The 22,873-nt window shown below is 48.3% G+C and overlaps 1 protein-coding gene across 1 annotated transcript in view; it reads right to left on the reverse strand.

The window, feature by feature from the left end:
- Nucleotides 1-1,856: 1,856 nt before the first annotated feature.
- Nucleotides 1,857-22,873, reverse strand: part of LOC309534827 (serine/threonine-protein kinase TNNI3K) — a 159,426-nt gene continuing 138,409 nt past the window's right edge. Inside the window, exons 24-26 of the mRNA XM_082227248.1 lie at nt 22,471-22,640; nt 5,675-5,754; nt 1,857-2,782 (exon numbers count right to left, since the gene is read on the reverse strand). Coding sequence (XP_082083374.1) covers nt 2,706-2,782; nt 5,675-5,754; nt 22,471-22,640 — 327 coding nt within the window. The 3' untranslated portion in view covers nt 1,857-2,705. The remainder of the gene's footprint in view (nt 2,783-5,674; nt 5,755-22,470; nt 22,641-22,873) is intronic.

Below are 22,873 nucleotides of genomic sequence, written 5' to 3' on the forward strand. Positions count from 1 at the left end.
AAGATGAAGAGCTGTGGTTCTCTTCCAGCATTTCAAAGATTTATGCAGGACACAACAGTGATAGTGACATGCATAGCTAGCTGCCCTCTTTCGTTCCTTGTCCCTCTGTCTTGCAAAAGCGTTTGTATCATGAACACAAATGAGCTACAGAGCAGCATTCTTCTATGCGGGTTTGATGGTGGCTGTGAATTGCTGAGAAAAATACTGAGTTATCAGAAAGAAAGAAAGAAAGAAAGAAAAGAAAGAAAGAAAGAAAGAAAGAAAGAAAGAAAGAAAGAAAGAAAGAGGAGCACTGCAATCTCCTTCCTGCTACACAACAGAGCTTCCTAGCCCAAATCCCTTATCTAGGGCCAATGGGAGCAATATACCATTGAGACTTCCTGCTTGCTTCTCTTACCTGCTGTGACTGACACACACACACACACACACACACACACACACACACACACACAGCACCAAATGCTCCTGCACAGCCTGATGGCTGTGGAACACAAGAGGATGCCTTATTCTGAGTCAGTCCATTAGTCCACCTAGTAGGTGCCAGACTTTGGGCTCCTAAACTTCAGCAGCACCCCATGTGATGCTACAATTCAGCACCCCTGCCCCCTCTCATGCTCTGTTCTACAGCCTTGTTGTGGCACCCCCTGCAGCAGGGCACCCAATGTGACTTCCCTGGTCATGCTACCCTAAAACCACCTTGTCGTGCTGCAGGTTACAACCCTAATACCAGCAGTTAGGCTTTAGTGCTCTGTTCAGCAATGGGCTCCTTACCAGGGCACAGACACTGACAGCAAGTGTCTAGTGATGTCCACCACTGGGATGCAGCAAAGTGTCTAACTAAATAATGAAAAGGGTCTTCTATTGCCTTCTAAAAATGAATACAGTGGTACCTCTGGTTACGTAATTAATTCGTTCCGGAGGTCCGTTCTTAACCTGAAACTGTTCTTAACCTGAAGCACCACTTTAGCTAATGGGGCCTCCTGCTGCTGCTGCGCCAGCGCCACACGACTTCTGTTCTCATACTGAAGCAAAGTTCTTAACCCGAGGTACTATTTCTGGGTTAGCGGAGTCTGTAACCTGAAGCATATGTAACCTGAAGCATATGTAACCTGAGGTACCACTGTAGATCCCATTTGTATGCTACCTTCTTTGCAGCTTTTTTGCACATTTACCTGAGTGGCCTACTCACATGAGCAGCATAGTGTCAGAGGAAGCAGCTCGTGGGAGCTTGGAAACAGGAAGTAAATAAAATTACACTAAAAGATGGGAAGCTCTTTACCTGCTTTGGTCTGACTGCCTCCTCACTTCTTCTGAAGGCTGTACAGGCACGGTAGGCTCTATATATTTTGAACTTTATGAAGAGGCTCAATGTGTGGCTCAATCCAAAGAGAATTAATCATCTGTCTGATTAAATCTATACAATCGCAACTTTGGCTCTCTCTAGTCCCCTGAGGAGGGACACGGGTGGCGCTGTGGGTAAAACCTCAGCGCCTAAGACTTGCCAATCGCATGGTCGGTGGTTCGAATCCCCGCGGCGGGGTGCGCTCCCGTCGTTCGGTCCCAGTGCCTGCCAACCTAGCAGTTCAAAAGCACCCCCGGGTGCAAGTAGATAAATAGGGACCGCTTACCAGCGGGAAGGTAAACGGCGTTCCGTGTGTTGCGCTGGCTCGCCAGATGCAGCTTGTCACGCTGGCCACGTGACCCGGAAGTGTCTGCGGACAGCGCTGGCTCCCAGCCTATAGAGTGAGATGAGCGCACAACCCTAGAGTCTGGCAAGACTGGCCCGTACGGGCAGGGGTACCTTTACCTTTACCTTTAGTCCCCTGAGGTGGGCAGGGGAATAAAGAACTCTGTCCTCATTTACACAATTGTTTTATTGTTGAGCTATGCAAAACTCAAATGAACATTCAAGAGAGGATTAACATAATGTGTTAAACTGGCAACTTTAAACAGAACGGCGACAGGAAGACAAGCCCGGCCTCTTGGCACCAATCAGCTGATTAAACTGAATAATACAACTTTAAACTACATTGCATTCCAGTATGACTCCAAGACATCCACAACATATCTGTACCTGAACTTCTCATTGAATTAGTTGGGTGCTTTGAGATGTATCAGGCAAGAAGCCCTGGAAGATATAGACAGCATTAGATAGAGTAGGACCATACAGCATGCTGGAACCACTAGCCTTGGCTTCAACAAAGAGAAGACCCAGGGACTTGTAGCTGAAAGAGAAGGATAGGAGGTCATCCCATGGGACATGATGCTGAGCAATCTATTTTCTCCATTAAGCTTGGGGTGAGAAAGGCAAGGTAATTGTCACACCATGGGAAGCCCCCAAATTGGGACCTCCCACAGTGTAACAATTACCTTTCTTTCCCAACTCATGGGTAATGAATAAAAAATATTCCAGTCTCTGATTATGTTCACTGGCATGCATGCAGTATATCTCAAGGGCAAGCTTGGTACAACCCCAAACTTTGACAGATTTATTCCCCCCCACACACACTGCCTATCAATTGCTGGTACAGAAAGAGAATGGTTGAAGAACAATTTATGATGGAAGCATTAGCTATCAGTAAATAAGCAAGCCAACGTGGGGCTCTTTGATGTAACATATGATGACTGGGAGCTGTGTTGACGCCAGGAAGAATTGTTGCTGCTGCTTCGTGGAGAAACTCTCGGCAAGTAGATGGTTCCTGCTGTCAGGCGCTGTCTTCAAAGCTGCCGCTGTTGCTGCAGGAATGAAATCGCATCGTACTCATGGGATCCGACACGTAACCTGTGGAAGGTGAAGAGTAGCTCAGGTGAGCGAGTCACAAACGCCATTCAGCCCAGCAAACCCTTCTCCCTCCCCTCTCCGCTTCCAACAGGCCTCTGTATTTATCAAGGTATAAAAGGATGTTTTCGCTAACTAAATAAGCAATGCACAGATTTGCTCCCAGGAAAATGTGTTTTGGGCAAATCTCTTTGCTACCTGAAATGCCCAAGTTTAATGCCATTCTCTGAGGGAAAATGCTAGGAGGCGAAATATGAAATACAGATACGCAGGCCATTCAAATGCAGTGTAGTCACAATAGCCATTTAAACTGGTGGCCGACACAAAATGGGAACCAAGGTATTTAAATACACTGTCACATTTCTGTTTGATTTTTAAATATACCTATTTTGACCTTGAATGGGAGATCCAACAGTCAACAATAAGCAGCCTGCCAGAAATAATTATGCCCTTAATCCTGGGCAATTATCATGACAATAGCTGCTATTGTAAGTACCAGGTTGTCTATTAAGGACTATTATTATTCCTTTACCATCTGGGCCACTGGTCAAATGTGATTGCTACTATTATTCTTCTGCTATAATATTTGTCATCCTTGCCTAGTCATTAACAGTGCAATCCTATGCATGCCTGCTTAGAAGTAAACCCATTTGAGTGTAACGGGACTATCCACCCCACCCCCTGGAAAGAGTGTACAGGGTTGCAGCCTGTCTTTCTAAACATCAGGGTAATATTATATGGAGATATTATGTACAAAGGCCAAAAGGTCAGGAGAGAAAAAGTATACTTTTAAAAGTTTGTGGGGGAAAGCGGGACCCAAGTCTAATATCAGGACAGTCCCTATAATTTGGCACCTGCCCTAAAAGGCTGCAACATTCAGCACCGGGGTATAACAAAAGAGCACAACAGCACAAAGGAATGAAAACTAGCATTGAAGACCCTGTGTGAGAGGCGGGGAAGGGGAGATCTCACAGGGTGAGATGCTGTGGGAAGAGAGGGATGATCCCAGGTGACAGCTGCAAGGGTTCACCTGTTTGTGTATGGGATAAAAGTTAAGTTATAGAAGTGAGAGAGAATCTTGTAGTTTTCTCTTTCCTTTTAACCTTTCTTTCCAGGTTATTATTCTTTCTAGATGAGTTCGTTCTTATTATTGTATCATGAAAAAATATCAACAAAACTTTTCAAAGAAAGAATGAAAATAAAATAAAACTAGCATTGAGGAGTTGTGGCTCAAAACAAGGACATTTCCAGGGGTCTTTAAGTGATGCCCAGCTTATGTAACTCCAGCCTTAAAAACCTCTCAAACTTGTCTCTAAATTCCAAGCTCATGGATGCATGTGGAACTCTCTCTCACACACAACCCAGAAGCTCTTGCCCTCTCAGTGAGAATCATGTATTCCTACGAGGCTTAGTAGTGTGTGGAAATCAATATGTGACATAGTAATGTGAAGCTTGCAACACGTCTCTGAGCAAAGATCTGCAGCAAGCTCCAGAGTTTTGCATTATAGGAGTCTTTCATTGGAATAAGACACTTAAAAAAGGTAAAGGACCCCTGACAGTTAAGTCCAGTCGCGAATGACTCTGGGGCTGTGGCGCTCATCTCGCTTTACTGGCCCGAGGGAGCCGACGTTTGTCTGCAGACAGTTTTTCCGGGTCATGTGGCCAGCATGACTAGGCCGCTTTTGGCGAAACCAGAGTAGCACACGGAAATGCTGTTTACCTTCCTGCCGGAGCGGTACCTGTTTATCTACTTGTACTTTGATGTGCTTTCAAACTGCTAGGTTGGCAGGACCTGGGACCGAACAACAGGAGCTCACCCTGTCACAGGGATTTGAATCGCCGACCTTCTGATCGGCAAGCTCTAGGCTGACTGGTTTAGACCACAGCGCCACCCACGTCCCCTATATAAGACACTTATTGGAAGTCTTATCATTACTGTTTCTTATACTATTAGGGCCCTTTCAAATATTATGCAGATGAAACCTGGACTTCCTGAAATGCTCCAGGTTTGGTACCTGTGATTGATATCCCCACACCCAGCAGGGTCCACCTCACTGACCCCTGTCTGTCCTTGACCCCCCTTCCCCTGCCAACCACTGAGCTCCAGCACCCACAAACTGGCTTGCTGACACCACTTTGTTTTGATGTCAATCAAGGGTACTATAGGAAAACAATCTGGTGGGCATCACAAAAATTTGGTGGTCCTATATATTATTATTTCAATAATACTCATGATAAATGGAATTATTTTATTATTATTTTTTTTAAAAGAATCACACTTTTGTTCTGGCCATTATTCTGCTTGCCCCACAATGCTCTGCTATGCCCAGGTATCATAGGAAAAATAAAATGACAGATCGTGGGAGGCTTCCACTCCTTAGTTAAGAGGAAAAACCTGATACTTTGTGGGCTACAAGGCAAGTTTGCCTCTGAACCATGAAGGGGGCCTGCCAAGGACACTTTGCCAAAGGCTCTCTCAAACCGGTCTTACAGTGAACACTTGACAAAGAATTGCAACCAATCAGAGCTTCCCAGAAGTGTACCTAAATGACACCTCTGTTTGTAGACATGCTTATTGTGTTCACATTTCACAGTTTAGAGGCACAGTTAAAACTTTTTCAGTGCAAAATTGCTCTCCAGTGGTGGCAGGAATCACAACAATCTCCCTGGAGGATCTAAGGTGTGGTTAAAGTTTTTCCCGAGTCTTGGGGGAACTTATCACATGCCTCGTTTCTACAATCAGTAATGGAAACTTTTACAGATATTATTACCGAAGCTGACGGTTTGCTATCTTCAGTGTACTTCCAATTTGTGTGTGTGTGCCAGTTTCATCCCAAGAAAATGGATTAGCCCATAAATAGAACTTAACTTTGTAACATCTGAGGGACCTCTTACCATTTCGGTCAATAGGCGGGTACTGGAAATTTCTCCTCATTTCTTCCAGAGAAAGACCTTGAGAAGGGTGCTGTCCAGTGCTGTAAAATCGACAGGATGTCTTCATTATAGATGACTGAATATGTTATCTTTGTAATATTAGAGCTTTTCTACAGAAACAACATCCTTTTAAAAAAAACACCAGCGGAAAACACAACTGGCTTTTTAGAAGAAGCAATTGCACAGGAAGAAAAATAACATGGATGGAGAAGGAATACATTTCCAGAACAACTTCTTCTCAGAATTTTGAGTTTTGTTCTACAATGCTTTTGACCTGAAGAACAATTCTAGGTGACAATTCCAATATACCATAAATAATGTATCTACCCCAGTACTATCAGGTTCGTGCATGCTAATTCCTTTGTGAAAGAGAACATCACCCTTCAGACACAAATCCAAATGTTGCTCACTGAAAATATGTTCCTTTATCCTAGGAAGCAATCAGGTAAAGACTGCCTGTACCAGCTGTTCTCAAATTGGGCTAGCAGATACTGAGTACACCCAGAGAGTGTGAAATAACGCCTCAAACTGCACATTAATATCCAGAGGATTCATAACAATATGTCTCTACTTGTTCATGGTAAGGCATGCAGTTATCTGAGGTTCTTTCAAAAAACAAGAGCTTCAAAGAATTTGTTGTCAAGTTGTGGCTGAAAGGACAAGCTGAAAGGATTATTCCCAGCAATGTACCTTCCTTGGTGATTTTGATAAGGGCAATTTCTAACTGATGGCAGGTAAGAAATTTATATATTGGTTTGGCAGATTTTTTTTCCCTTTCCCCGGTGAAAAAACTGAAGCTTTGTTCCTAAATGTACCTTCCTGGAAGTACACATAGGACTTGCTGCCAGTAAATATACCTGTAACTGTGGAGCCTGTATGGATTTGCAGTGTTGATATTTTCCCCTTTCCCTCTCATTTTAGCAGACTCTAATAGCACCTATATAGTCTTGCTAAAATGTGCCTTTTTCCCCCTTTACGTGATATCATTGCCCAAATACAATGACATTTCCTCCTTCATAATACTCCCCTCCAAGTCTCATCAAAGCAGTTGCTATGGAAAACTGACCATGTTGCCTTCATAAATGTCTCAACACTTTCACCCATCCCTATACTTACCTTGGTTAGAATATTATACTCGAATTACAGTTTGCAATACTGTCTGTCTGTCTGTCCATCTAGCTATCTGGAGAGTGGTGACAATACTGAGAATTAAAGTAAGGGTAATTAATTGGATCCAAGGAGCCAGTTCAGGCAAGTCTGATGTTTTGTGTGCACTCAGTAGTATTGATTGATAGATAGATGGATTGAAACCTGTTTAAAACAGCAAAAATCTACTTGCTACACTGCATGTCAGACTGTGGTTTTGAGCAGGAGAAGCTCAAAGACACTCTTCTTTAAATTCTGGCCACAAAAGCCATTTAACTAGCTAGCAACATTCACCAACAAATGGTCCGCTATTTCAAAGCAGAGTGTTCCAAAATATATTAAGCACTCAACTTACATGGGGGTTACGTTCCTGGGATCATGCCTACAGCCAAAACACATTGGGTGCAATGGTGGGTGGGATTGCCAAAGTCTTTTTTCCTGGACATTAGCTCTTTTCCACCGCGTCTTTCTAATTCCCCCCCCAAAAGTGGTAAAGCTGAATGTGCACATGTTAAATGTGCATAAATTGTGGGCTTCCTGTACAGTATAGGTGGGATTCAACTACTGAACCCTGTCAGGGAAAGCCCTGTGCAAGAGTTTCCACTTGCGCAATGGAACTTTCTCCTCTCCTTGCCACATGCCCCCCCTCATTTGGTTATGGGGGGAGGGTTGGGAGAGCCCCAGAGCAGCATGCAGGGAGAGGGGGATTCTTTCATCTGGCAAGCTGATATGTTTGCACAGATGGAACACTCATCACACTGCAATGTTGAATTCCACCCCATGATTCTTAATACTATGATTATTCAGAGAAGGCATTCTGCTTTAATCCCAGTCCTATTTATAACCCTGAAACCAAATGCCCATACAATGCAATGTGAGACACAAGTTGCTCCCTGTCCATGTAATGTATAACCTGCAACTCTACTCTGTGGCTAGTGGAAGAGGAAATCCACATTGTTAGAGCTGCAGGGTCCCTGCTGAATTGAAATGGCTTCTTCATTTATTAGCCTAATTCAATCCATTTATTCATTCATGCTATGTGGAGTGTCTCTGTCACTAATCCAGCTCCACATTTACCTAAATGAAAACTAATGTATGGTTCCTAAACTGTGCTCAAGCAACGAAATCTAATGGGGGCCAAGGTCAAACGCAGAGCTCACCATCAACCCAGCATTAATATTAGTCAACGTGGCTGTCAGACATAAGACATTGCCTCAAACTCTCTACACACAAACACTTCATGATTTCTGGGTCAGGCTATTGCTTTGCAGGGGCACCATTTAGCAACACTGTTTGAACTGCCAGCTTAGATTGCTGATAAACTGGGAAGAATGGAGAAAATGACTAAGGTGTACAGCTTCGGGATGCATCTATTATATCAAGGCAGGCAAAGGCGGGCAAATGCCAGGTAAAAGGACAGAAAGAAGCATTCACACATTCAATAATAACACGTAGAAGACAAACATGTCTGTGATACCACCTTTTTTTTAAAAAAAAGAAAAGATCTTCATTTTTGTTAGGGCAAATATACCGGATTTTCTCCTACAGGAGTGCTATCCAAGGAATGCATGCAAATAATTTGTTCAGCAAATTCTGCTACATCAGAAGGTGAGAAACTGGTATATGGTCAGAACTCAGAGCATCAAGCCATGCTGGCTTCTCTTGTAGTTTTAATATGGATGTTTGAGAACTCCAGACTGACCTGATTGGTTTGGGATTCTGCTGACTTTTTCACAGTGTTGTCCAAGAGCCAGTGAGATATGGGGGAAAGCAGAAACATGAGCAGCTGCTTGGTGCTTCTACCTCACTTACGTGTGTGTGTGTGTGTGTGTGTGTGTGTAAAATATAAGCTTGCCCTAATGGCTGCTTCGTGGGCTGCAGCTGTCACATTTCCACAGCCCAGATTGCCTTAAAAATGGTTGGGCTCAGGCTTGGCTACCACTGGTGGGAGCATTCTGTATTAAGAGCTCCACTCAGGACCTTCCTGCTAGCGGAAGAGTAGAAGCAACTTTTCATGCTTCCCCTGCCGCCTCTCACACTGTTCCAGAGAGCTGAGGGGGAATCTGCAAAAATCACTTCCTCCGCTATTGGCGAGATCTCCATGCACCACTGGATCAGAAGCTTCCTGTGGATGCGTCCATTCTAGCCCTGGAAAGCAATGTCTGGATCCAACCCAGGAAACATGCAATGGGAATCCTGAAATGAGTGGCTTGCCAGGAAGACATTCTGTCAGTTATCACGAGGATTTAAGGAATAGGAACATGTGTGTTTATAGGTGTACTGCTTCCTGTATGCTATCACTTTGTCTTCCTGTAGTGTGACCAAGAAACCACATGTAGGAAGCCCACTTCTGGGAAGATTGGGTACCTGTGATGTGGAATGCATTTGCCAGAGATTCTGGAGAGCTGCAGCAAGTCAGAGTAGGCAGTGCAGTGGTACCTCGGGTTAAGTACTTAATTCGTTCCGGAGGTCCGTACTTAACCTGAAACTGTTCTTAACCTGAAGCACCACTTTAGCTAATGGGGCCTCCTGCTGCTGCCACACCGCTGGAGCACGATTTCTGTTCTCATCCTGAAGCAAAGTTCTTAACCTGTAAGCACTATTTCTGGGTTAGCAGAGTCTGTAACCTGAACCGTATGTAACCTGAAGTGTATGTAACCTGAGGTACCACTGTACTGAGATAGACAAAGAGGTATAACCATGTAGATGGCTGACTTTTGACGTTTCCCTCCTTATTAAAGGTGAAAACCAGGTGGCAGGCATTCCAGATTCCCCGTGGCAGCAATTCACTTTTATTTTCATCTTTCGGTGTGGGATAAATACTGCCTTCCTGACTTTACACAGCTTGCTTAGGAGGCCTGGGGAATGGTCAGCTTTGCAGCTCTGGGCCCCATAACCAAATGGGTACTTCCAAGGGCAGAAAGATTATCAGGGCCACGGATATACGGTCAGAAATAAACAACTCCACAAACCGCCTCTTAAAAGCACACCCTGAAGTGTAGGATTTTCGCACAGAAACTTAACTGAAAGGAAACTCTAGCTGGGGAGTAGGTAATCCAATATGCCAAAGGTTCCCATAGGAACACCACATCTTTTATTTATACCTGCTTGGAACAGCTGCCTCATTTGGAGTCTGGCTTGTTGAAAGTGCAGGCGGCAGCCCCTAAAGCTGAGCGGCTGCAGACTAGTCTCCCCGCTGCTAGACAAGCTTCTTGGTGCTCTCGAGCCCCACTGCCTTTCAGTGGTTATTGGCTTCTCATGGTTCATTAAAGACCTTCATGCAGCATTTTTAAGTCTCTCTCTCAATCTTGTGCTTAGAAACATCCCTCCCATCTCCTGTCCTTGTAAAGCCATAGGATAATCTGTGTGTTGGGCTGGGGGGGGGGAGTGCAGCTCCCTTCACCTGTGTGCCTGTTGCGCTCTGTCTCAGAGACACACCTGTGGAGGATGCAAAGATCATACCCAGATTCCTCTCATTAGCACTGAGCCACTGGCCATGGCTCCAAGGCTTGGGGGGAAAAAACAGCAGCAAGATGATTAGCAAGCCTGCTGTATTATTGCATGAGGCTGCCGGTGGAGAGGTGTATGTGCCGTGCAATTTCAAAGAGAGCATCAGTGCAAATCTGGGACAACTTCTCTGCTGTGGCCTTCTCAATCCCCCCCCTTCACATTTGCTTAAGGTCTGAAAGATGGCAGGGTTGTTCTTTTTTTAGATCAACAATGCTTGGTACTTTTGCAATAATTAAAATTAAGAGGAAACTGGGCTACCCAGGGAAAAAAAAAAGTCTTGCTGAGCACTTAGGCGCATAACAGCAGACTGCAAAGGTTTTATCAGACGGGCTGTGCAACATGGATACTCTGTGAAAGAGGCTGATGTTCCTGTGCATGTGCAGCATGATAGCTGAGAGCTAATCAAAGAATTATGAGCTCGAGATTCTTTAGCCAGGTTAAAAAGTTGTGTAAGAAGGAACACAGCAAGGCTATAAAAACTGTAGAGAAAGTAAGTCATGGAACCATGGCCCTGGGAAAAGGTTTCATGTACTTATTTTTGAGGGAAAGATGTAGAACAGGCCCTTTTCGGACCTTTCTAGCAATTGGGTGCCTTTGATTAACCACTATGCCAAGTTTCAGCAGTGACTTAGGTCATAATCCTTGCTTGCAAGCTCCTCTGAAAGCAATTACTATACAATCCATTACTTGGATCCTAATTTTAACTCTGTGAGTGGAACAGAAGGCCACACGGAGGATACATGTAGCAAACACAACTTAAATATGAAAGGTTATGGAGGGAAAAGCCACGCTGCAAGCCCACGCTGCTCACAGCAGACTAAGTAACTCACCGTGCCCAAGAGCTGACACAGACAAATCCTGGTAGGGCAAGCCAGAGGGGTCAAACACTACCATGCATGTTTGCAGAATGGAGTTTCTCCAGCCTCACCCTTCCCTCCGCAGCTCCCTGCACCCACTGAACATCTGCTCCTCAAAACCCATGGGACCTTGAGGGATAGTGTGGGATATGGAATGGTGGACCGCTAATGGAGGTGATGCAAGCCTTCCCTCAGGAAAGCATCCCACGATCCAGGAAGCTCGACTGCTCACCTGCTTCTAGGCATCTGAAGTGCTCACCTGCCATCCCTCAGGTGGTGGTGGAAGAAACAAAGAGCAGGGTCCCCTAGTACTGATCTAACTGGCTAGGGGGTTATATGGAAAGGGTGTGCCTTAAGGTAAGGAGGCCCACTCATTCATTCATTCATGGCAGGGATAGGGAACCTGTGGTTCTCTAGATGTTGATCCCATCAGCCCCACTAAGCATGGCCAGTATTCAAGGATGATGGGATTTGTGTGGTCCAGCAACATCTAGCGGACCACAGGTTCCCCACCCCCCAATTCATGGAGTAACAATAAGGTTAAGGTCATGCCACCACAGACAGTAGTTGAATTTGGAGCTCTCTCACTTACCATTCCAGAGCTGGGTCAGTGGTGGCAGCCGTGGAGGGTGAGGGAATGAAACCTTTGAATTATGTGTGTGTGTGTGATATTAAGTGACACTATCTCAAGTTACTTTTCCCTTCCCAATTACACAAAGAGTTGGTTAAGTTCAGTGTTCAGATGCACAAGAGATCCGTGACTGTGCCCAAACACTTCAAGACATTCATGCAAGGCTACATCTATCAGAACAAAGCTGATACTCAGTTGGGTTAAAAAGTGGCTGTTGGTTTTTAAATGTCCTAGGGAAAAAATAATAACCTGAGTTGAGTTCTGTGCTTTTGAAAACAGATCCCCCCCTTCCTCCACTTGGTCTGCCTTCAGTGAATTTGCTTGCATAAACCTTGAAGTGTCTTTTGAAAATATATATATTTTTTAAAAAAATCATTAGCCATGATTCCAGGACACTGACACTCTTTTCTCAAAGAGCAGAAAGGAGCTGTGTTACTAAGACAGGACTTTGCAGAAACTTAATTAGTCTTTGGGGATATTATTTACTTCACAAGATGGGGAAGAAAACAAAGGTCTGTCACCAGCTAACACAGCTGAACTCCGTAGCTGCATTCATAGCTTCTGGGTTCGATTAAAGATTCTCTCTCTCTTCTTCTTTTTTATGCTTTCAAGGTCTCTTTTGCGGAACTTGACAGGATAATAGAATCAGATTTGTTGAATTCCGCTAAACTGTAAAGTAACGTGTCATCAGCTTCACTTACTTCTCAAATATTTTTCTGTGGTGGAGCTCATTAATCTATCCCTGCTCGCACATAAAACCATGAAACCAAAAGGGCAACTCAATCAGTTATCCAAGTGACAGGAAGTTAAACATTTAGCATGACTGCATACTATGACTGGCCACTGTCAGCAAAGGGCAGACAGCCTGTGGAAAGCCTGTCTTTCCACCTTTGGATGCAGAGTGCAGATCCCCTAAGAGGTTATAACTTTTTAGCTTAGAGAAAAGATGAATAAGAGGTGTATACGACCATGGATGGTGTGGAGAAAGTAAAGAGAGAAAAGTTTGCCCTCCCTCTCTCATAATATTAGGGCCATGCCATGTAATGAAGCAGGAAAAAGCTACAAGATGCAGGACAAAGGAAAGCACTTATTCACACAGTCATAGTCAAAATAAAAAAATTCCTTCCAGTAGCACCTTAAAGACCAACTAAGTTAGATTTGAAGTTGTTGTGGGTAAGGACAAATTGGCAGAGTTTGGTGGCAAGGTCCGCTGTGGTTTTATCTGAAATGAAATTTTAACTTAGTTGGTCTTTAAGGTGCTACTGGAAGGAATTTTTTTATTTTGACTATGACTATGGCAGACCAACACGGCTACCTATCTGTAACTTATTCACACAGTGTGAAGCTAAACTATGGAATTCGCTCTCACAAGAGGTAGGAATAATGGCCCCCAGTTTGGATGGCTTTAAGAGGGGATTAGACAAATTCATGGAGGACAAGGCTATCAGTAGCTACTAGCCACAATGGCTGTGTTCTCCCTCCATTGCCAGAGGCAGTAAGCCTAGGATACTAGTTGCTTCTATGATGCTCAGGTCCTGCTTGTCCCCGGGGGGGGGGGATCTGGTGAGCCACAATGAGAACTGGGTGCTGGACTAGATGGGCCTGATCCAGCAGGGATGATCCTGTGTTCTTATGATGCAAATTTCATTCTTCTAGATGTGTTAAAAAAGACAAAATGTTTTGGGCAGAGCAATAGCTATGAGGCAGCTAGCCAGAGTGAAGACCCGGGTGAAGCCTCCAGAGGGGTGCCAGCCTGTGTGTGTGTGTGTGCACACGCAAATGCATGTGGAGGAGGTGCCAAACTGGGTTTCTGACTCAGGTGAAATGAAGCCTTGTTTAACCCCTGTTTAGGTCTCCAAACATGCCCCCCCATTCCTTCCCAATTTTGTCATCAGCAAGAGGATATAAAAGCCTGGTTCTGAAATTTCCTGCTTGAGCAAAACCGAATCAGCTCATTGAATTATTCTCTTGCTTCATGAGCAACTGCTCCTCCTAATTATTGTTGTTGCTGTTTAAATTATTACCCACCTTTCAGCATAAGGTCGTAGGATAGATTACAAAAATTTTAAATACTGTCAGGGGTTCAGAAGCAGAGACGCAGAGAAGGGTGGAAACAGAGAGCGAGGGGGAGGAAGCCGAAGGGAGAATGAGTGATGATGACGACCCGAGATCTCCAAGCCTAAGCAGTGAGTCAGAGGACTCCCAAAAGGGAGCCCCAGTGAGCAGAGCAAGGGGGGGATCCGGGGGGACACCCCAGGAGGAAGGGAACAGAGGAGATTCAGAGAGCAGCAGCTGGAAGTCGGGACCCACGCTCATAACTGAGGGCGGCAGCAGCTGGAAGTCGGGACCCACGCTCAAGACTGAGAGCAGCAGGGAGGAAGGTAGCCAGGCATCGGGTTCCGGAGGCTGTCAGCAGGAGGGAGGGCACGAGTCAGGGGTGGTCACGCCCTCCTCAGAGAGCGAGGCAACGGTTAAGAGGAAAGTAGAGAGTTGGGCGCGCGCGCCAAGTTCAAATGCAGCGGAAGCTGGAGCAGTAAGCAGCCCGGAGAGTGAGCCAGGTCCTAAAGCCCGCCGCAAGGAGGCAGAAGGATCAGGGGGGTCAGCGTCAGAGGAGAGTAGAAGGGAGGAGGCCCAGGGGGGCAGAAGGACCCAGAGACGTAGGGAGAGGCGAAGGAGGTGGAGCAAGGCTAGGGTATTAAGCTGGTGTGCAAGAGGCGGGGACTCAGACGGGTCTTCGCCGACCTAGGGCAGAAGGTGTAGAGCTGCACGCTGCAGTTCGGAAATGAAACCTGTAACTCAATAAAGACTCTTTTAAAGTGGACGCTGTGTGGCGTGGTCCTATGTGAGCTGGGACCTGGTAGCAGCTCTGACAGTAAGACCCGTCTCATTTAAAGCTTCAGAAACCTGAAACCTCGCAGCGGGAGCAGAAGCCGCTAGGGGAGGAAGAGGGGTGTCTGTAAGCGAGCTCACAAAGGTTAGCAAGATGACGGAAGAACAGAGGATCTCCGCGCTGCAAGAGGCAGTGACCCAGTTGTCCTCAGAGGTATTGGCTTCCAAGAAACGGGAGGAGGAGACTACAGCCGCCTACAGAGACCTACACGCCAGGTTTGAAATGCTTGTTAAGCAAGGGCAACCGGGACCCAGACCGGAGGGCGTGGGATTGGCACGGAGAGCAGGAGGGCTTGTGGCTCACTTCGATGGGACTTTGCAACAGTACCCTAATTTTAGAGCAGACGTAATGTGCGCACTGCAACTGCTGGCAAAAGACTTTAGAGATGAGGAAGAGAAGGTGGGGTTCATATTGTCCCATTTGCATGGGGATGCCAAAGCCTGGCTGCGCAATTTGTGGAGGGATAAAGATCCGGCGCTTCAGAATGCAGATGCCTTTATCAAAGCGATGGATGCGTGTTTTTTGTCTACTATTGATGTGGATCTTGCCAGACGGGAGATTCATGGACTAAAACAAGGGAGGGCGAGCGTCCGGCAGTATCACGCCCGATTTTTTGCGCTGGTCAGTGCTTTAGAATGGGATCGGGATTCGCCCCCTGTCAGAGACCTCTTCTGGGAGGGTCTAAGTTCAGCGGTTAAGGATGAAATTGCAAGGGGGGAGAGGCCCCGAAGCACGCAGGAGGTGGTCCAAAGGGCGCTGACTGTGGGGGTGAGGCTGGAAGAACGTCCATGGTGCAGAGATGAAGGACGTGGAGGGCGCGAAGCAGCGAGAAGTTTCTCTTTCGTTCCGAGGGAAGCAGCGCGTGCGCAATCCACACCTCCGCCAGGAGGGGGAGGGGAACCGATGGAGGTTGGAGGTGCAAGGGCTCAGTCAGCAGCCAGAGCCCTAGCACCGGCAGCAGTGAAAGCGAAGCCTCCTAGAGGGAACAGGAAGTGTTACATCTGCGAGGATCCAGGCCATTTGGCGAAGGAGTGTCCCCGGAGGCTCCACAAGCACACTGCAGCCTCAGCAATGGTGACTGCAGCAACGCAGCAAGGAGAACCACAGCAGGGAAACGACGATGTCTGGCTGGAGACGGAGGCACTGGGGCCCAGCCAGACGCATCTGTGAAGCAGTCCCCAGCAATCTTGCAACCCACGGATCCCCTCCCACCCAAACCAGTAGTGCAGCTCACAGCATCTCTCCAGCTACCCGACGGCGTCACTATCGAAGTGCCGCTTTCTGTGGATTCTGGAAGCAACGCAGACTTTATAGCGCAGAGCTTTGTGGAGCAGCACGCTATACAGCTATTGCCTGCCACTCTGCCCCTGCAAGTCGTCACAGTGGATGGCAGAGAGTTGCTAGGGGGGCAGGTGGTGAAGCAGACGCCACCGATGGTGATGCGCCTTGGCAACCACAGGGAAGTCATCAGTTTTAATGTCACCCAACTGTCGGACACGCCCATTGTGTTGGGCATGAGTTGGCTGGACAGGCACAGTCCGACACTGGCTTGGTACCAGAGACAACTGATCTTCGGCTCCTCTTATTGCGCAGAACACTGCATCCTGCCCCGACGGGAGGGAGAGGAGGAGGAATCACAACTGCAGTTGGGAACGTTGCAAGCGGTCCCCCACAAATACGCGAGCTTTTTGGAGGTCTTCTGCGAGAAGGAGGCGGACAAGCTACCCCCTCACCGGCCATATGACTGCAAGATTGACCTCCTACCGGGGGCGACGCTGCCGAAGGGGCGGCTATACTCCATGTCTGAAGATGAAATGCAGGAACTCAAACAGTTCATCGAGCATAATCTGGAGCGTGGCTTCATCAGAGAGTCCAAGGCAGTGGGGGGCAGTCCCGTTTTCTTCGTGAAAAAGAAAGACACGCCCCAAAAAAGACTAGTTGTGGACTACCGCCTTTTGAACCAGATGACCAAACCGTCTGATTACCCCATGCCCAGGATTGACGACCTCCTCGCGACGGTGCGCAAGGGACGCGTGTTCACCAAGTTGGACCTGCGAGGGGCGTACAATCTCATCCGCATGCGGGAGGGCGATGAGTGGAAGACGGCCATGTTCACACCGCTGGGCACCTACGAATACAGAGTTATGCCCTTTGGATTACAAAATGGCTCTCACTGTTTTCAAGCTTTTATGCATCACGTGTTGGAGGGACTCCTCTACAAGACATGCGTCTGCTTCCTGGATGACATCCTGATTTTCTCTGACTCGCAGCAAGCTCACGACCGAGACGTGAGGGAGGTGCTCAGCAGGTTGCAACAACATAGACTGTACGCCAAGCTGGAGAAGTGCCAGTTCGACACGACGGAGGTGGATTTCCTGGGATACAAGTTGTCGGACAAGGGGATAGCCATGGACAGCACCAAGGTTCGTGCGGTATTGGATTGGAAAAGCCCGCGCAACCGGAAGGAGGTCCAGCGGTTTGTCGGCTTCGCCAACTTCTATCGCAAGTTTATCAAGGGGTTCGCGATGCAGACGGCAGCAATTACGGACACGCTCAGCTCCAAAAAAAAGAAATTCATCTGGACGGAGCAGGCGGAACAGTCCTTTCAAGCGCTCAAGCATCTCTTCGCATCGGAGAAGCAACTGCTGCATATCGACCCCAGTAAACCGTTGAGGGTAGAGACAGACGCGTCAGACAGAGCCGTGGGAGCTGTCCTGCTGCAGCGAGACCCGCAGGGGGTGTGGCGGCCGGGAGCGTTCTACTCCAGAAAGCTCAGCAAGTCGGAGCAGAACTACACCATCTGGGACAGGGAGTTGCTGGCCATTCATGCAGCTTTCAAGGCGTGGAGGCACTTCCTAATCGGCGCCAAGCACACGGTGCAGGTCTGCACGGACCACAAGAATCTGGAGCACTGGCGCACGGCTCAGTTCCTGAACCAGAGGCAGATACGTTGGGCGGAGTTCTTTGCTGACTTCAATTTCCGAATAGAGTACGTCCCAGGCGACACCAACATCATGGCGGATGCACTGTCCCGAAAACCGCAATACCTAGAAGAGGTGACGCCAGCGGCGGCCATGCACATCTTCGCACCGACGGCGTGGGCGTGTGCCTCAGCTACAGTAGACCTGGATGCGGTGCGACGTGCATTGCGGGACGACTCATTCGCGCAAGAGAAGATGGCGGAACTGCTCAGAGGCACGGCTACCACGGACGAGTTCCAGGTGCGGGACGGCTTGCTCCTACGCAAAGGGGCTGTCTATGTACCAGGAGACGACCTTCGCGCCAAGGTACTGCAACAGTTGCACGACGCACCCACGGCCGGTCACTTTGGCACAGAGAAAACGATGGAATTAGTCGCGAGAGACTTCTGGTGGCCCAGGCTGAGAGGAGAGGTCGCGGACTACGTCGCGAGGTGCGACACCTGCCAGAGGGCCAAGCCGGTACACAGACCACCGGCGGGACTGTTAGAACCGCTGCAAACACCGTTTGAACCGTGGGAGAGGGTGGCCCTGGACTTTGTGACGGATTTACCCAACTCGAGAGGCAAGACAGCTGTGCTAGTGGTGGTGGACTTGTTCACCAAGATGGCACATTTCATTCCGTGTGCGAAGGTGGCCACGGCGGAACAAACCGCCAAACTGTTCATAGATCACGTGTTCAAAGTGCATGGCCTGCCACGGTCTATCCTGTCCGACCGCGGACGCCAGTTCATCTCGTCTTTCTGGCAGAAGCTGATGGGTTTTCTAAATGTCAAGGTCAATCTGGCATCAGCAAGACACCCGCAGACCAACGGGCAAGCAGAGAGGGTCAATGCCATCATGCAGCAGTACCTGAGATGCTATGCCAATCAACAGCCTGCGACGTGGGTGGATTACCTGCCGCTAGCCGAGTTCGCTTACAACAACACGAAGCACGTGTCCACAGGAGTGACGCCGTTCTTTGCCAACAATGGGAGGAATCCCAGAACCTTCCCGGGACTGGAGAGAGTGGGGGAAGGAGAACCACAGACGGCGGACGCGTTCGCGTCAGAGCTGCAGGCGGTCCACGATCAACTCAGACGGCAGCTGGAGCTAGCTAAGCACGCCTACAAGGTGCAAGCTGACAAGCACAGGCGGGTTGGCGAAGTGATCCAAGTGGGAGACTGGGTCTGGTTGGCAGCCCACGCAGTGCCGACCAGGTCGCTTGCCAAGAAGAAGTTGGGGCACAAGCAGATCGGTCCGTACCAAGTCGAAGCGCAGATCAACCCGGTAGCCTTCCGACTGGCGCTGCCGGAAGGTTCCAGAATGCATCCGGTGTTCCACAGGTCGGTGCTCACTCCCTACAAGGCACCTCACAGGTTCCAGGAGCCAGGGACGGCGCCAAGTCCGCTCCGGGAACAGACGGAGACGCGGGAGGTGAAGCACCAGGACCACATCAACGAGGTCACGGAGATTTTGGACTCCAGATGGGGGGAAGAGGGAGTCGAATACCTCTTAGCCAGAGAGGGCACCCGGGCCAGCGCCAATAGCTGGGTACCAGACTACGCTTTGGAGGAACCCCTGCTCAAGGACGAGTTTCATGCCCTCTTCCCACACAAACCCATGCCAGCGAGCTTCTTCGACGACTGGTTGTTCACACCCACACTTTCTTCCAGCACGTTCCATGGATTCGACTCAGAAGGGGAACCCGCACGGAGCACCCGTTCCCCAGAAGGTTCACCGGCAGGTTCGGCATCAGGCAACTCGTATTGGTGGGACGATCGACCAGAGGAGCGATGGCGCAGGAAGTGGCTGGAGATGCCAGGTCGAGCGACCGACGCAGAGACTGACATGGACGTGTTCGGGGAGGACCTCGGGTTCGAGCACGGCGGTACAGAGATGGAAGAGCAACAAGTCAACGTCGACGACCGCGAGGGGGAAGACTCGGAGGTCTTCAGTTGGCGGCCACCCACGGGGAGCGACCTGTATCCAGCATTCCCTCCCATGATGATGGAGCGCCCAGCACCCACACCTGACAGCGGGGAGGGGGGAAGGGGGGGCTTCGAGGGGGGGATGGATGTCAGGGGTTCAGAAGCAGAGACGCAGAGAAGGGTGGAAACAGAGAGCGAGGGGGAGGAAGCCGAAGGGAGAATGAGTGATGATGACGACCCGAGATCTCCAAGCCTAAGCAGTGAGTCAGAGGACTCCCAAAAGGGAGCCCCAGTGAGCAGAGCAAGGGGGGGATCCGGGGGGACACCCCAGGAGGAAGGGAACAGAGGAGATTCAGAGAGCAGCAGCTGGAAGTCGGGACCCACGCTCATAACTGAGGGCGGCAGCAGCTGGAAGTCGGGACCCACGCTCAAGACTGAGAGCAGCAGGGAGGAAGGTAGCCAGGCATCGGGTTCCGGAGGCTGTCAGCAGGAGGGAGGGCACGAGTCAGGGGTGGTCACGCCCTCCTCAGAGAGCGAGGCAACGGTTAAGAGGAAAGTAGAGAGTTGGGCGCGCGCGCCAAGTTCAAATGCAGCGGAAGCTGGAGCAGTAAGCAGCCCGGAGAGTGAGCCAGGTCCTAAAGCCCGCCGCAAGGAGGCAGAAGGATCAGGGGGGTCAGCGTCAGAGGAGAGTAGAAGGGAGGAGGCCCAGGGGGGCAGAAGGACCCAGAGACGTCGGGAGAGGCGAAGGAGGTGGAGCAAGGCTAGGGTATTAAGCTGGTGTGCAAGAGGCGGGGACTCAGACGGGTCTTCGCCGACCTAGAGCAGAAGGTGTAGAGCTGCACGCTGCAGTTCGGAAATGAAACCTGTAACTCAATAAAGACTCTTTTAAAGTGGACGCTGTGTGGCGTGGTCCTATGTGAGCTGGGACCTGGTAGCAGCTCTGACAAATACAGTATTAAAATACAGTTTAAAACAATTGACAGTGGCAAGAATAGGGTGGGACCATTCTGAACATGCCTGATTGACACACAACTGCCGACGCACACATAGTTTTCGGTCCTGGAAGGGGGTGGAATGGGCTGGCGTTTGACTGCTGACGCGCACAATGACTCAGAATACACACAGCCTGTGCAAATGGGGAATTGCCTGTATATCTCATGTGTCAGAGGTGTTTCTTCTGCCTGCAGCAGGAACTGCATAATGAAGATGCCAGGCGCACCTCTGTGGGGAGGGAATACTACAACTTGCTAGGCCCAGTCATTCTGAGACTGGGAGACTAGTGTGAAGAGGGGACATTTAGACCAAAAGCAGCCTATGACTACAGGAAGAATTGTTGGAGGTTGAGAAACCTGGGTGTGCAAATCTGGGTGTGCGAATCCTGAAATGCATTGGCTCCACCTGTCATTAGCTCTTGGCCTCTCTGCCTTCCCAATGGTCACTAGCTGCCATTATGTGCATGCTGAAGGGTCTTGCACACACCAAAAGCTGCTCTCTCTCTAGATTCTGACCCAAGCTTTCACCCCCAGCTTAAGTTCCCACAGCATTCTTTGGAACACTGTAGCGTTATGAACAGAAAGGACTGCATTTACAAGGCGAGCATTGAGCAGGTAATTTCATGCCTCCTTAACTTTGTGTGTGGGTGAGAAGGCAAAAGTAGACGTGTGTGTACCTTGCTACTTTGGGTAGCTAAAACGGGGGTGGAGGGTGTGGAAAAAGTGCACTGCAATGGATGTTAGCACATAGCGCAGAATCCCTCTCTCAATTTGTATGTTTAAAAAAATTAAAGCCTCAAGAAACTATTGTCATTAGAAAGCTAGGTCATTAATCATCCCAGTGTGTTGTATAATTGAAAAAAACACTGAATCTGCAGAAACCATCTTCATTTTACTTTACATTTTGCCTCTGGGCGACTCTTTTAATGTTCTATTTATAGGACTGGAGTTAGTTAATTTGTATTGCACAGAATTTGAGGGGGGAAACTGTTCTGTAACCCTTTGGGTTATACAGGAACCCATTTCAGCAAGCTAATGAGCTTGGGTGGCGCACTGAGATGAACATTAAATTACAGTAGCAGGGAGGCTGCTGTGATAACTACTTTTCTCGCCCTCTTGGGTATCTATAGTGTAACCTAAATGTGTCACTCGCTCATTCTTTTCATGCAAATCTATTATATGCTGCAGCACAAAAGAGGAATGTGGTATAAGATCCTTCTGACATTTCCATAACCTGCTTGTTTCCAGCTCACTCTTGTTGATCTTTCTTTTAACTGGTGAGCATTGGAAGGGTGCAAGTGGAACATTTAACCAAAGGAGTGTGGAGTACTGATATTTGTATGGAGAACTGCTATTTGGGTTTCCTGCCACTCCATTCCATTTCCCCTGGTTTTCTTTTCCTTCCCTCTAATACGTCGCCAGCACTTGGTGCCTACTAAACATGCTCATTCTTCACTAAACTGTTTTTCGGGTCCAACACTTTGGGGCTCCCCCCAAAAAAGATCAGTTATACTTCTGAAAACCTTGCAAACCATTTTACCAGCACTTTTAAAACTAAGTTTGGGAAATAATCAACTACACATTTTTCTAGTGCTGTTGTAGATTGTGTTGCCAGAGTGACACTTAAGATGCTGAAGCACACAGATTGTGTTTTGTCTCCTCCAAGAAATAAAGAGACTAGTTTTCTTTCTGTGTTGCTTTCAGGTGACATTTCTACTAGGTGCTAGTAGTTGTCCAAACAGCCGATTATTTAAGTACCAGGCAACTCTTAGAACCCCATGGGTCAAGGAAGGATCCTTCCTTCCTTCCTTCCTTCCTTCCTTCCTTCCATTTGCATTCTTACCTTTGTGACCAGACAGCATAAGTTCTTGCATTCAAGGCATATTCCAGCTCAAAACGGCTTCGTAAAGCAGCAACATGGCTGCGCCCAGGGCATCCTCGAGCAACCAGGCAATCCGAGGAAGAGGAAGGAGAAAGAGAACCACTGCTGTTGCTAGAGGCTGGTGACATCAGCTGGAATTAACAGAGAGAACACTGTCAATACCCACTTATGAGAACTGTGAAATCTTGCCAGAAAAGCTGACAGCAGGAGAACTCACCATATGCAGTATCTCACAAGTAACTTTGCTCCAGTCCCCAGCTATTTCTACTGCTCTCAACATGTTAGGTTTCAGAAATTGTTGCCAAGAGGATGCTAATCATTGTCGCCTGTACAAAGCATTCTGTTATGTTTTCTGTTCAGGGGA

This window comes from Podarcis vaucheri (assembly GCF_965113315.1).
Source record: "Podarcis vaucheri genome assembly, chromosome: 6".
NCBI classification, from domain to species: domain Eukaryota; kingdom Metazoa; phylum Chordata; class Lepidosauria; order Squamata; family Lacertidae; genus Podarcis; species Podarcis vaucheri.